At 43.1% G+C, this 15,321-nt stretch overlaps 1 protein-coding gene across 3 annotated transcripts; it reads right to left on the bottom strand.

Moving 5' to 3' along the window:
* Positions 1-409: 409 nt before the first annotated feature.
* Positions 410-8,736, bottom strand: LOC105416516 (rab9 effector protein with kelch motifs-like). Of its 3 annotated transcripts, XM_029837317.1 has the most exons (19): positions 8,662-8,736; positions 7,703-7,767; positions 7,500-7,572; positions 7,386-7,428; positions 7,091-7,169; positions 6,588-6,676; positions 6,374-6,520; positions 6,222-6,273; positions 5,733-5,833; positions 5,509-5,594; positions 3,827-3,908; positions 3,656-3,741; positions 3,465-3,552; positions 3,074-3,122; positions 2,816-2,906; positions 1,858-1,958; positions 1,626-1,710; positions 1,338-1,442; positions 410-1,251 (listed from the first exon to the last, which is right to left on the bottom strand). In XM_029837317.1, the coding sequence occupies exons 2-19, from the start codon at positions 7,762-7,764 to the stop codon at positions 1,147-1,149; spliced, it is 1,524 nt and encodes a 507-aa protein (XP_029693177.1). In that variant the 5' UTR covers positions 7,765-7,767; positions 8,662-8,736; the 3' UTR covers positions 410-1,146. The 3 variants fall into 3 exon arrangements, with proteins under 3 accessions (XP_029693177.1, XP_029693175.1, XP_029693176.1); XM_029837315.1 differs by having other exon boundaries at positions 1,142-1,442; XM_029837316.1 differs by having other exon boundaries at positions 1,142-1,442; positions 7,091-7,160.
* Positions 8,737-15,321: the final 6,585 nt, after the last annotated feature.

The raw sequence follows: 15,321 nt of genomic DNA, 5'->3' as shown, positions 1-15,321 counted from the left end.
GGTTTTTCTCGAGCCATGCTCTTATTTTGTGTTGTAAAGTCACTTCCGGTCACGCATATGGGAACTTGGCATTTCTAACGCTCCCTCCCCACCCCTCGCTGCCAAATAGTGCAGCCAAGAGGAAATACAAGGACACGTTTGGCGCATTACGCAGTTTTTTTCTTTGCGTAATTGAGAACATCGCTGCTGTTCAACGCGACAGACCGACGAGGAATTCTATCAATTCACAGAGTTTATGAAGGTGTCGTTGTCCTACAAGTACTTTATGTGCACACATTCGTCTCTGCTCTTTCTGCATCAGTGATCCTGTTGGAGCATTTTCCTGGCAAAAACATGCAGATGCAGATTGAAACATCTTTTTACCTCTATCCTCGGTTGGAAGGGGGGGGGGGGGGGGGGGGCACAGGAGCAGTATGTAATGAATTAGGTTATAAAGCCTCCCAAGTTGATATAGTAAACAACAAACACCAAATTTGTCAAATGTGGCTAAAAATAAACCTTTCAGTGTTACTGGATCTCTATTCCACTTTCTCCTCCCTTATTCAAACAGGATCACAGAGGTCACGTTGGCCCTGGGCAGAGCTAACACCACCTGCATGATTGAGAAGTGGCACCAGCCTGAAACTCATGTTTCTCATCTGTTCCTGAGAGGCTGAACTTTTCAACTTGCCCCCTTACCAGTGGACGTGAACACGATCGTGCTCATTAGTCGTCCATGTTGGAGCGACTTACTGTGCCAGCATGAATTGTGTTTATACTAATGGGCATCATGATGCAATCATTTCATTTCCAATCAGTAAATAACAAACACTCTGTGGGTGTCCGTGTGTTTGCGCACGGCAGAGAGAGCACTGAAGGAAACCATCAGGACCAACACGGGATCCAAATCAGTTAAGCACATAAAAGATTGGTGCAGTCTGAATTATTCTGAGAAAACAGAGAAAAAGATGTTGGTGCAACATTTAACACATCTAAAATGTTTATTAACCCAACATAAACAACATTAAATACCTCACTCTGTGTGTGTGTGTCTGTGTGTGTGTGTGTGTCTGTGTGTGTGTCTGACAGCTTTAGGCTGGGCAGGCAGCAGCTGCTCCTCAGTTGCAGCTCAGCCTGGATGTTGGTTGAGCCAGATGTGAAGGTTCCTCACAGCCCTTTGAACTGCTGCATGATGGACAGAAGGTGTTTGCTACGTTGCTGGATCCCACGTTGCTCTTCCTTCAGTCTCTCCTGCTGCTGCAGCACCTCCTCCTGAGGAAAAAGGCATCGCGGCGCTGCAGCCACACATAACAGCTGTGCAGGAAATGGAAAAAAGCTGAAGTCACATGTTTACTGACTCTGAGGCTGCAGAGCTCCCTTCTCTCACGGTCGTTCTCCTCTGCTCTTGCACGGAGCCATGCCTCATTTTTAGAGCGATGTTTTTCTATCATTTCCTGCAGCTCCTGAAACACAAACGTAAAATGCTTCAGGTGTTTGGATTCTGTTTTAGACTGTAGCAAATGTGGCTTTATTCATCTATTCGTATTTTATTTTCTCTTCCTCTTGAGCATCTTTAGATCCATGTATATATACATTATTCTAAGCTCTTTGCTCTCTTTAGATGTTTTGTTTTGTTCCCTAAAAACCTGTTTCTGTTGTTGTTTGTGAGCTTCTTGAGCTTCTCGTTCTCTTTGTAAAGCAGCAGTAGCTTTAGCCAGCTCAGCCTTCTGGCTGAAAAGATGAAAAGAAGATAAAAAAGTCCTTAGAAGTTCAATAAAAACCTGGTACGAACATGTAGAGTCGGCTGGATCTCATATGAACAATAGCATCTATTCCAGATTGAATTCAAGTCCATGTGAAATATAGATAAATATGCACCCGTCCAGATTCTGAAACTCTTGGTCCAGCAGATTGAAGGCTGAGTGGATCATTTTCAAGGCTTCATCCCGAACTGCGACAAAGTCTCTGCTGCCAGAAACCTGCAGGAACATGGGGGGTGTCAGCGGGTCTGCTTGCACTATTGTGGCTTCCTATTTTCTTCAGGTGGAAAGGGTTTTTTTGTTTCTTTTTAACAGTTAAATGGATTCAATTAGCAAAAGCAGGTTAGCGTTAGCGTGCAAAAAATGGTTGGGAATTATACCAGGAAGGCTTAAACAACATTCCTGGAAACTAGAGTCTCAGTTCTTGCTTTTGAAAAGTGTCTGTAGGCGAGTCTCTGTCTACCGGTGAGAATAAGGAGCTCAAAGAAGAATCCGTCAGAACAAAGTTTATCAGCACGTGGTGCCATCACTTTATTCACTGTTGAGGGTCAACGGCTCAGCTAAACCAACTATGTTTGGATGAATTTAAGCATTTAATGATTTGGCAGCATCACCACAGGCTGCACCAGCTCTATCCTGGAGCTACTAGACCATTTATTCCCCCACTCATCTGGGTGGCATTCATTTAGTAACCTGTTTACAGTCTGCGTATATTCCCACATGCCTCATTAGATTGTGACTGTCTCTTTTCCAGAAGAGGAACACATACACGAATATGTGGAACACTTCCTGCACGGACCACAGAAAGAACATAAGTGCACGCCTGGTGCTGCAGCTGCTGCCTGGCCAGGCACTCTGTGGCGGCCTGTATCCATCTGGGAATCAGTAATGGGTGAATTACTGCAAAGAAGCGTTCTAAGGATCCTCAGTGCTCCTACGCAACCAGGAGGGAGAACCAAGCAATGTTCTGTTCATCAAAGCCTTCTGTCCCTCCTGCAAGGAGAGCTGATACCAGTGCCTAACCGTCGGAGGCCCTAAAGGGTGATCTGTGCACTGTGAAAGTGAATGTGTTTCACCTGTGTACTCATGACTGTGGCACTGGACTGGCTGAACGGAGGAGACTGGCTCAGCTCATAGCGGATGTTGGGAACCTTTGTGGGAGTGAAGCTGTTAACAGTTAGAAGCAGAATGAGGCTAAGATGTTCAACCTGAGAGTTGAGACTCAAATAGAGCGTGACACAAGACTGAAACCACACACATACACACACACACACACACATGCACGCATACACAGAGCAGAAAAACAGAAACACAGGTGTAGAGTAGAAAACAACCTGTGGCTGACTCCCCGCAGGCCAAACTCTGACAGAATCTCCTTCATCACTGTGCAGATTTTTTTTAAAAATCACTTTTTAGTGGGATTTTATCTTTCTATAACAACTTTATTAACAGTTATTTTAAGAAGCTAATTCAATTCATCATTATTTCTTCATAGTGTCTCAAAAAAATCTAAAATTGCATCGAGGCGCTTTACAGAATCCCAGTACTAAAGTAACCTTTCAATGTCTCCGCAGGTATCAGTGTCAGCATCAGCTGCTGAGCGACTCAGAATCAATTTATCTAAATTTCACAAGATGGAAACACTCATTCATCAAATATGTTGCAGCCAATGAGGACAGCTGAGGGCGCTACAAACTCCTCTTATGCTGTGAAGCCAACGTGTACCTGGTTGTCTCTCTGAAGGGTTAATGAGTTTCATCACCTTCAGGTCGTTAAACTCCTGCTCCTCATTCTTGCCCCCAAATACAAACAGCTGCCATCAACACACACACACACACACACACACACACACGAGGATATGAGTGATATACAAGACTTGATGACAACAACGAAGTGAGATTAAGTTCTTTACATACATGGCTGTGGAAAATGAAGGCAGTGTGTCCGTGGCGATGAGCTGGAGGAACTCCGATGTAGAGAGGAACCTTCCATTTCATCTTAGCTGGAAAAATAGGATGTGAAATGGGTGAAGTCCGTTTAATAAGTCCTAACTGTAGCTGTCATTTAATACACAGTGCATCACTTACCAATGCTGAGTTTATGCAGTTCATTGGAAGACATTAGCGTTCCATCGTTAGTAGTGCGTTTGCCCCCAAAAAGGTAGATATCCTCCAAAGGAACATGAAGAAGGTGAAGAGGAGCATGCAGGACTGAAATACCTTCAGTCACATTCAGTTTATAGCCCTTTTAGATTCCTCCTAATTTTAGGTAACTTCATTTCTGTCACTAAAGAAGATGTAAGTGGCAGATTTCAGTAACAGCCAGTTACACCAATTTACACCACAATGGTGACACAATAGCCGGTTCTGAAAGTCTGAAAAAAGTGATGAGAAGAAAAAGGTGAAGAAGTTGGAGAATTTCCTTCATATACGTAACTTGCTGCTATAAAAACGTTTTCTTTCAGGTGCCAATATTCATGTTCATTAGAGTAACAGTATAATGTAGAGAGCTAAATATACATTTGTGTTGGATAATTAACTATATGATTTATCAGAACATTAATATCAGAACTAACTTTCTCTCTCTCTTAGTCTGGCATTGTTCTATTTTAGTGCTGTTTTGTCTTTTACATGATACTTTGGTTTGGTCATTGAACATTGGAAGAAATTCAATAAAGTCCAATTCCAGAGAACCAGCCTGATTTGATGCCCGAGTTATGCTTTTGCTTGACCTTGATGGTCTAGAATACAGTTCCCATTTGGAGACCCAGCCTGAACCTAACCCTATCCCTAACCCTAGTAGTTACCAGGAGCTGCAGATGGGAAGAGTCGAGAAGGAGAGGCACACCCCTACACCAGACAAAAGCAAGAAGCGAGGGGTGACTTTCAACAGGTTGCACTGAAGAAGCTGTTCTGCCAAGCTCCAAATGCAGCATTATCACAGAGCTTTAGGTTGTGATAACAGGATGCATCCCAGACAGCGACGTACTGCCCATGAATGCTCAGACTCAGAAGAGGTGGAGAAGGACCATCACTGACTCTGGAGAAAGGAGCTGAGGATCCCCTCTTTTACATTCATCCTTCTGTCCTTGAAAGGCAGAAGCAAAGTGATGAGGTTAAGTAGACTACCAAGCCTCCCTCATCGATCACAACGAGATTACAAGAAACATGCTTCTCGAAAAGCCACAGTGCAGGAAGCATCTGGCTGCGGCTCTGTGAAAAGAACGATGAGAATTCTCAGTCTTGCTGGCCTGCCTCAGGCGGTCCCAGGGCAATAGAATAGAGTTTGTGTTTGTGCCCACGAGGCAAACCTGGAGACAACGAACAACACCTGGAGCCCATCACCACACCATCACCAGCCCATCACCATTCCATCACCAGACCATCACCATCCCATCACCATCCCATCATCAGCCTCTGACAGATGGAGAAAACAATTCCTTTTTTACCGCTGCAGCTTCCTCAGGTTTCAGTTTTGACTAAATCCAGACTAAATCACTGACTTTTTATGTATTAATGTACATTTTGTACACACTATGATGGCCTTTCTCCTAACCCACAATTTTCACACAGTGGTTCTTGTGTGATCATTTCTATCATACTGCTGCCCAATATAGTCAGATCATCATTTCTTTCATATTTCAGGAATTATTTAAGTGTTTCATTTTTCATTTAATCCATTTAGACTATAGAATGTACAGGGAAAATAACACTGCCTGTGTGTGTGTGTGTGTGTGTGTGTGTGTGTGTGTGTGTGTGTGTGTGTGTACTTTATCATGATGTGCCGTCAGCGTTTGACTTCTGCAGGCTGAGGGTGCTTCTCCCTTCACCTCCCATTTCTGCCACACCAAAGTCTCTGAATAATCCAGACAGGGACTCTAATCAGATCTGATCTTACATTTAGACAGTCATTTATCAAAATCAAATCCTGATGGTTAGGTTTCATGTGACTTTGTGCTTCATAGATTAAAGTCTGAACGGGGATCTGGATTACCGCTGTTGAGAACATGGAGGTCTCTGCAGAAGTCTCCATTTTCCTCATAACCTCCAAACATGAAAAGCTGCTCTCCAACCAGAGCAAAACTATGATCTGACCTGCAAAAACACAAAAACCTTAATGCCACAAACATTAATGATGGTATCCAGAGACCAAAGAGATGGACGTATGTGTCCTCTGGTAACTCCTATATCCATTCATATTGAACCCTTCTGAACTTGTGACCAATTTTTAATCTTCAAATCTGCAGGAAAAGCAACACACAAATGAGGTATCAGCATTTGGTTGTGCTTCACATTGAGCCAGCGTGTCTAAATTCCACCCCATCAAGATACACACACACATCAGCAGAGTCGATGCTGGCAGAGAGCTACCAGTTTAAAACACTACTGATGGTACTGGAGCCACTGCATCAGGAAGGCTCTAATTGAGACATTTTAATGACCTACAGTGTAGCAATGGCATATGGACCATATTGTCTCTTACAGAGCGGGTGGCAGCCATCCGCCAGTTTTAACTGGTGTCCAGTTCAGAGCCACTGAAATAGAAAGCAAAATAAGTCATAGCCACACACAGAACACACACACTGCTCTTTAGAGAAGAACATGTAATTGATTCTAAGGTAGGATGTTCAATACCTGTGTTGAACACCATGAGATCATTGGTAGGATTCCCTTTCAGAAGGCCTCCGTACACATAGATGTTGTCTCCCACGACAGCGGAGCTGTGTCTGAGGGTTGTGAGGGCCACACCCCTGACAGCCAAGCATTCCCAGATCAGAGACACTGTAGGCAATCAGAACTGTCATGGCAGAGCAGCAATGAGCTAAAACAACTTCAACAACATCCTCACCTATGTCAAAGCTGTAGACTCCAGGAAGACACTCGGAAGCTCTGGGATCAGACGTTCCTCCAAACAGATAGAGCTTACCTTTCACCACACTTTAAAAAAGACAAGACAAAATCACACTCCAGGGTGGAACTAACGTCAGGAACCCTTTAAGAGTACACAAATAGGGTAGATTGATTGACATCCTCTCGTAGACGTCTTTAGGAAAGCGCCACTTTAGTCTTAGGAGATGGCCTCAGCACTGGGACTACTGGTTGTCTTTGCTCTTATACCTGTTCCACTTTCTCTTTTTTACCCCACCGTACCCTCATATTAATTCAAATGTGGATATTAACAAACGCAGAAGGCCAAAAGCAGAGAACACAACTACACGTCAGAAACCCTCAGTGGCCATACCACAACACAAAACTGAAGTGTTACTATTGGTTCGATCTAATCACATGCTACACTTGTGATGGTCAGAATAGTTCCTCTTCATTGTTGTTAACTAAGTGTGTTGTTATTACCATAGACTGTGTCCTTCTCTGGCTGAGGGAACGTACCCATTCTGAGGAATTTCCTCCCACGTCACGTCATCTGGAGAAACTACCAACATCACGATTGTTTTTGTTTCTCTTTTAAGTCAACATTCCATTTAAAGCTGTTCTCCACAGATTGGTTAACAATGTAAAATAGTTTTCAAATTGTTCTTCAAAGAAAATATCTAAATGGGTTTCACCAGCGTAACCAAAGCTTCTTCTAAACTTTTCTTTAAGATCCCTCCATTTTTGCTATCTTCCTATGCTCTTAGGTGGTTTGTACCTGTTAGCATGTGGAAGTCATTGTGATAAACAGGGTTGTCCTCCTGAACACACAAGAAGAAAATAAGCAGATAATGTTGGGGTGATGTTAACTTAACCTTTGCACAAAATGGACCTTGTGGTTGAAGGTGGAGGCTCCTCCAAAGAGAAAGGCCACATTTCCTGCCAACGCTAAGGCATGACCATGTCTGTTCAAGAAGAACCATCTGCATTTAACAACAAGTTACCAAAGACACAAATACACACCTCATACACACTCGACACTGCTGAATGACTGCATGCACCATCTGTTTGTTACAGCGTGAAAATATGACCCACCTGGGACTTGGAGCAGCTCCCCTCATCTCCTTCTCCAGCCAGTGTCCACTAGCTAGTGCCATCCTCTTCACACACACAAAACCATGCATACACAAACAGGAAGTAGATCCTATTTATATATATAGGTTGATGTTGCTTTGGTTTCTGCAAATTCTGATGGTACAAAACTTTATGCACAACAAAAATTATTTTCAAATGTATTTAAGTCTATATTTTCACAGGATATGAAGATAGCACAGCGTATGTTCCCAGGAACAACCAACTTCCTGTGATGTCACAGTGGCTGTGGGAAGCTCACAGGTTCACATTTCCATTTGAAAGGTCTTTAACACTTTCAAGTGAACTTGAGTAAATTCCAAACATTCTCAGATACAGAAAGAGAGAAAGTGTTTGTCCTGTTATACCATATCAGATCATTTCTATTAAGACAGTCAAAAACTACAATAACAATATAAACAACCACAAACTTACATTTCATTCTATTATAAAGCCAATCCACAGGACTACAAATATAAATTTACAACTATATATTCAACAATCAAACACAGGAGAGTGTGAGTGTGTGACAGGGTTAGCTGAACAGGGAACAGGCAGATCCTGCTGACTGAAAGCACCTTGCAGTGCAGTGCAGTGTGTGTGTGTTCTTGCACTTGAGTGCCAAAATCTGCATTCTACTTGCAATGTGAGATCATTTTTAGGACGTGAGGAAATTTTGGCTCTCAAAGGGCTGTTTGAGGGTTGAGACCTGGTTTTAAGTTTGAGATCCCATTTAGGTGTTTGTTCAGGGTCAGGATTAGGGGTTACTTGGGATGGTTATGGAGCTCAGGAATGTGTTGCGTCTATGAATGTCCTCACAAAGATAGAAGTACAAGGATGTGTATATGTGTACATGTATATACTCACACACTCACATGCATGCGCAGAAACACAAAAGAAAGGCAACAACATGGTGAACCTACCTGTTATGATTTGTCTCAGTCTTCTGGGTTTTTATTGTTTTTCACTCTTTAAGGGAGCTACTGTACGGCTGCGGCATCGTCCAACTGCTGTCGCAGCTGTGTCTCAGCTTACAGGGGTTAGGCTACGCTGTTGCCCAGCAACGTTTCAAACAAACTGTTGCCCAGAGGTGTTTTTTATGAGAACAGATGCCCAACTTAATAATTATATATGTAATTATTTAATAAAAAATAGATCTAAAAAAGAAAGAGGTGCTGAAAAGTTCTCTTTCACATCAACATTGTATAACAATAACTGAAATAATTACAGGTCTGTATGCAGTGTGTTATAAAGGATAGAGAGATCTTCACCAGATCATGAAATAGGTGGAAAATTATGAGGGAATGAAGGAGGAAACCCAGACCTTAAGGGGAACATCAAGCATTTAAACAGTCAAATTACAGAGTCAGCCAGGGATGCAGCAGAAAAGGAGCAGGGCAAGTGATCGTGCTAAATAAAGATGAATTTACAGGATCATATGGAAATGATATATAAAAAGGTGATTAAACCTATGTACGTGTGCCACATATGTAGGAACAAATGCCAAAAAGCTGAACTCAACGTGCAGTGGGGGTTTAAGTCTGGGTCTGAAGGAGGCTGGTGCACAGTACGGGTGAGGCTGGACTGTCTTAAGCTGGGGGGAAAAAAGGTAACGAGATGAGGCAGGTGGATCCAAGAAAATCAGATGTAATCCAGGTTATTTTCTTGAGTAACCCAAATGCCCCTTGTGTTAGTGTAGTTTAGTGATGTTACCTGAACACCTTACAGGTGTAGCCAGAGTTGCTGCTGCATGTAGACGTTCCAAGCTTAGCAGATTGGGGTCAGAGAATATGATAGCCAGAAATAGAAGACCATGTATAACCATGAATAATTGTGAATCACTTTTTTGTTGAGGAAGGACTGCAAACAGTACTTAAATAAATTAGTACTGACTGGGAGTGATAATCAGCCTGACCAGGCTTCTATAGAAGACTGGATAGATGATATTGGCAAGTGGCCAGATATTCACCTTAAAGATAAACATAGCTGGTACACAAAAGAACATGTCTAAAAGATCCTCTACAAAGAAATATGGAAAGTTTTTTTGTTCTATATTTCCATACATTTCTAATACACATGTCTGTCACACACGTCAACACTAAATCTACCAATAATTTTCCATATTTTTGAAAATTCATCTTGGACGATTTTGATTATGAGTAAATGGGGCAGTGCTGACTGTTGACTCCACCTGTCAGGAAAGAGCTTCTACCCACAAGAATTCGGATCTTTCAACCAGTGGAATGGGCTGTCAGTGCTGCTAAGATACACCTGTGATGCTACCCAGACAAGTGCAAAAACAAAAGTTTGGAAAAGACTGAGAAAATAAATAGGAAGTGCAAGAAAATGTGAAATTCTATCTTCACAGCCAGCTACACTACAGGCAGGCGTCTTAGGCAATGTCTTGGACTGTTGGATCAAGCCGTAGGTATAAATCTTTCATTTTGTTGCTAACACAGTGGAAGAAATAGCATGCAAATCTGCTGGGGTAAACCTGTCATAGATAGTCTAAAGAAGACCTAGTGTGTCACTAGAAGAGAAGTGAAGCTGTGGAGAGAATGTTTTGGAGGAACAAAGGTGGGCCTGTCTTTGAATTGGTTTTCCTCAGTTTTTTTTGTTGTTTTTTTTGAGGTATGATTTTATTTGTGGCATCCAAATGCTTCATCATGGTTCATGTCAACATCACAGCCTATAGATGTCTTATAAGTTTAAGGACGTCAGCAAGTGGATGCCATTCCAGGAGGGTGGTAGGAACCAAATCAAAGAAAACCCACCTAAGACCTGAGACTTCTTCATGCGACTCATACACCCAAGATAAACAAATAACAGAATAAAAGTGGTAAAGTAAAAGAAAAAGGGTTCATGTACATTCAAGTCACACCAACAGCCAAAACATGACCTGCAGGAGTGAGAGTGGGAGAGTGACACAAATGTGTCACAAAAATACGAATGCAAACTGCACATTCTAACATCACCAGGTAAGCTCCACTTACACAGCATTTTCAGTTGAAAAAGCAAAACTTTATTTCCATTTGGGCTGTGTGTCTAAACTAGAAAGCCTGAAACTAAGTACAGTCATTGTAAATGAGCAAGGGAAAGGAGGAGGTTCGAATGGAGGGCACCCCTAACTCTAACCCTAACCTAGGGCCATGGCATGACAGTACTTCCCCCTCAATGCACACCTCTAGATGCCCTACCAGGCTTGTCGGGATGGGCCAGGTAAAAGTCACTGAGGAGACTGTCATCCAAGATATAACATTAGGGAATCCATGACTGCTCCTCCGGACTGTACCCCTCCCAGCCGACCAGGAACTGGAGACTGCGTCCACACCGATGGACGTCAAAAATAAGTCTAACTGTGTAGGTGGGACCACCTCTACGACAAAGGACGGTGGTTGGCTTGTTTCTGTGTCTGTAGACAGGAACGCAAAATGGCGGTACGGAACTGTCTCCACACGCTTCTGCAATGGCACAGGTTGGCCTGCACAGAGGGCACCACCACTTTGTCTTCCTTGAACTCAAACTGTGTTGGTTAATACCCCAGACCCAGAGAGCCCATGAAGGTTGACATTCCAGTGGCAGCAGAAACCAACAAATTATGGGCATACTCTACCTAGGGCAGAAATGAACTCCAGGACACTGGCTTTTGGGCAACCACACATGTGAGGACACTCTCCAAACTTTGATTAGCCCTCTTGACTTGACCCTTTGACTGCAGATGATACCTGGACAAGAGGGACTCAGAGTGACACACGGAAATCTCTCCAGACCTGAGATTTGAATTGAGGTCCTTGGACAGATACAATATCGTTAGGAAATCGGTGGAGTCAGAAAATTAATTAATTAATTAAAATTTTACAATGTTTGAAGCAACCACTTCGACCACAAACTGCTGGCTGGGGTTTGCATGAGACAGGACAGGAGCGGAGGACAACAGAGCTTTCAAGCGATCGAATGCTGCATCAGCCTCGTGGGACCACTCAAAAACCTGTGGAGTGGACCAAAAAGAGCATAGAAGAAGGGTAACGGGTACTTGTTTCTTGACAGTGATGCCATTTAGGGATTGGTAATCTATACAGGGTATTGATGTGGTAGCAGAGAGAGAGCATGCTGTTTGATAAAAACCTCGCCTAAAATGTGATATTTGGCAGGCACAATGGAAAGGTCTGGAGCCACCAGAAGTGGATCTGGATTGACCGGCGAAGGAGAGAGCGTAGAGCAGGGACAGTTAGTGTGATAGGAAACACTCCTACTAGTAAGCCTTGTGTCAAACCAATCAAACTGCGGGTTATGGCAAGCTAACCAGGGCGAATGAAGGACACCAGAGGAGGATGCAGAAATGAGGAAAAAGTTGGATCTGTTCCCTGTGGTTACCAGAGATTATGAGGTTTAAGGATGCAGTTTGATGAGCTACCTTGGCGAGGATCTCTCCGTTTAAATCATGGATGGTCTTAGGCTCAGACAGATCCTCAGCGGAGATGGTGCCCTGCGTGGCTAGGTCCTGGTCGATGAAACTGGCATCTGCACCTGAATCAAAAAAAAAAAAGGACAAAGATGTGAGTCATCAGACCAGAGGAGAGAACCAGGTATTGTCAAATGGGTGGGTGTGAAACCGAAAGAAGCTCTGCTCACCAGTTCTCCTGAATCTGCTGGTGAGCTTAGTCTTTTGGCCGCCCTGGGCAATGAAATGGCCTGGTTGTCTGCAGTATAGGCAGACCTTTGCAGTTAGCCACCTGTGTCTCTCAGAATGGGAGAATCTGCTTCATCCCAGCTGCATGGTTTCAGCTGCAACGACTGACAGAGGTGCAACTGGACTTGGCACAGTTGGGTCAATCACAGGACCACTTGACCTGGCCGGGATCATTGGAGAAACAGCATGACTTGACCTGACCCTCTTCCTCCATCTCTCTCTGAGACGGTTTTCAAACATACGGTAAGGGCCATTAATGTCTCCAAATATGGGGTCTCATCTAGGGCTGCTAGCTCATTCTTTAGTTTCTCTTCCAGGCCTTTAATATATGGTAACCACCTGGAGGGCAGCATCGTTCAAACAGCTGTTCGATATATCAGATCGGATAATCAGCCGCCAATGTTACCCCCTACTGCAGAGAAAAAAGTTTAATCTCACTGCTCTGGACCGGGTGATCGAACACACGCCTAAGCTCCTCGGAAAGCTAGTGAGCGGACACGGGGAGGGGATTTTCGATGATGGTGGTGACCAATTGCGCCACTCTCCTGGATAATAAACTAACAATAAAGGCGAGGATAGATTTTTGGCTGCTAGCAGGTTGATGCCACAATCTTTGGGGTGATGCAAGGACACGTTTGTTTTTTACTGATCACTGAGATCAAGTTATGTAAGCGGTACCTTAGAGAGCGATCATGGTGAAAAGAGAAGTCTTTGGCAGGACCTACTGGAGATTGGGCAGCCGACAAGCAAACATATTCCATATTCCCAACATTTTATTGCAATTTAGATGCAGGTTGTGGTTTTAACCAGGGGTGGCACAGAAAAAGAGGTGGGAAGCAGAAATTATGTTCAATCTGACAGTCTAATAATAGTGATATTCAAGGTGTAGTCGTATTTGTTAACTGAGCCATCAGGCAACCAGGGCAAAGACTTTTATCAGCGACCCAAGCTGCTCCTGCTGGATTCCTGCCTCCATAGCCACTGCATGATCAAGCAAATTGGCCACAGGCCTAACTCCATGAGGGCTAATAGGGGAAGTACACCGACTTCCCACCAGACCAATACCAGCGCCTGAAAACAAGTCCTGCAGGACAGGTTAGCTTTACCAGTGTCCCCAGTCACACTGATGAGCCACAGTAGAGTCACTCGCCTGGATCCTGCAGCGGTGTTTCACCACCCAGCTGCATTGTCTCCTCCACCAGATGGGCAGGATCTCAGGCAGGCTAGCTAGTGGAGCTGGCTAGTTGGGCTGGTAATGGCTGGTAGGTGGGTTGAATCCTGGTGGTGCAGGACCATTAGAGATGGAGGGAGTGGCCTGAGCATATACAGCAACGTGTTACTTCTAAGACTATCAATGTATTTACTCAAAGCTTTTTCCGTCACGCCTCTCTTTCCCAGCCATGCTGGGAGAGCTGTCAGGAGCTGACTATTACGTTCGAGTTAAGGAGGCCAGGACCCAGATGCCGAGTGTAAAACAAAAGGTTCTTTATTGCCAAAAAACAATGCAAGGAGAGACAGTTCTCCGAATGAAGTAACAACAAAAAAAACTCTAGGAAAGTAGCAACAGAAAAACAAACTAAAAATCACCACCAAATGGGAAAAACCATCGAGGAAAAAATACAACTGAAAACAGTGACAAGGCACTGACAAAACTTACTGGGCTGGAGAATAAGGGTTAACGTGAGACAAGGGCTGGAGAGCTCTGTGAGCTGGAGCTAGGTGCCGGAGACAAAGAGGGGAGAGCTTAAGTAGGCGGCCAATTTAGGCAGAACGCGCTGTAGGTGTGCCAGAAGCTCAATGCTCTCAGAGATCGGCCCGCCCCTAAATGCCGCTCCTGCGGGTAGAGAGGGAGGTGAGAAGTCTGAGTGACAACCAAAAACAGAACCACAACACTGACAGGGATGCCTTCACGTAACTGTTCCCACCTCCATTGTGTAAAACAGCAACAATCATAAACCTTCAGTGAAAAAACAGATTGCACTTCTAAGGCTTCAAAAAAAAATCATCATTGCAAGGTGCACTGCAAGGGAAAAGTGGCTAGAAGATGGATGAGTGGTTGTTGTTTAGGTAAGAAAGCTTTATCTAGATACATTTCAAGAGAGCTTGAATCATTTTGTCTATGTTTGAATGTACTACCACCACTACTGATACTATTACTACAATTGCTTCTACTAATACTACTACTAATAATATAGTCATATTAAGCATTAAACATAATATATACATGCCCATTATTATATTATATTATATTATATTATATTATATTATATTATATTATATTATATTATATTATATTATATTATATTATATTATATTATATTATATTATTCTCGGTCTCGGTCTGAAACAAGGATGCTCACGTTTTCCCATCCTCGTCATTACCCTTTTGAACACACAAGGACGCGCACATGCAGTCACAACCACAGCCTCTGACACGTGAGCTACTCGGGATGTAAAGTTCGTCGCTTTTACCGCATCGTTTTCAATTTAATGTTTATTTTCAAAATAAACACATGATGATAAATTGACAATTTCTGCCTTCGCCTAACTGATTATAGATTTGATTTCAGTCTTTGTCATAGCAACTTATTATATACACGTATAATCTAGAAAGATATTCGATTTTTGTATCGATTGATGTGTTGTGATTCTTTTAATGTGAAGGTAATACTTTAATTTCTACATTTTTGTTTTGACGCTTGGAAACAAGTGATCGCAAAAGCTAAACGCGAGCGACAATTTCTCTCTAGACAAACAAACAACAGCCAGTACAGACAGTTGTCTCAGACTGGGACAGACCCAGTTTAGCTCTGAAAAAACACTTTGTCGAATTGTCATTATGCAGAAGAGGAAGTAGAATTCGGTCTAATCTAAAGTGGCTATGATTGTGCTA

Source organism: Takifugu rubripes, chromosome 6 (assembly GCF_901000725.2).
Source record: "Takifugu rubripes chromosome 6, fTakRub1.2, whole genome shotgun sequence".
NCBI classification, from domain to species: Eukaryota; Metazoa; Chordata; class Actinopteri; order Tetraodontiformes; family Tetraodontidae; genus Takifugu; species Takifugu rubripes.
This window is presented reverse-complemented; position numbering and strand designations above follow the sequence as displayed.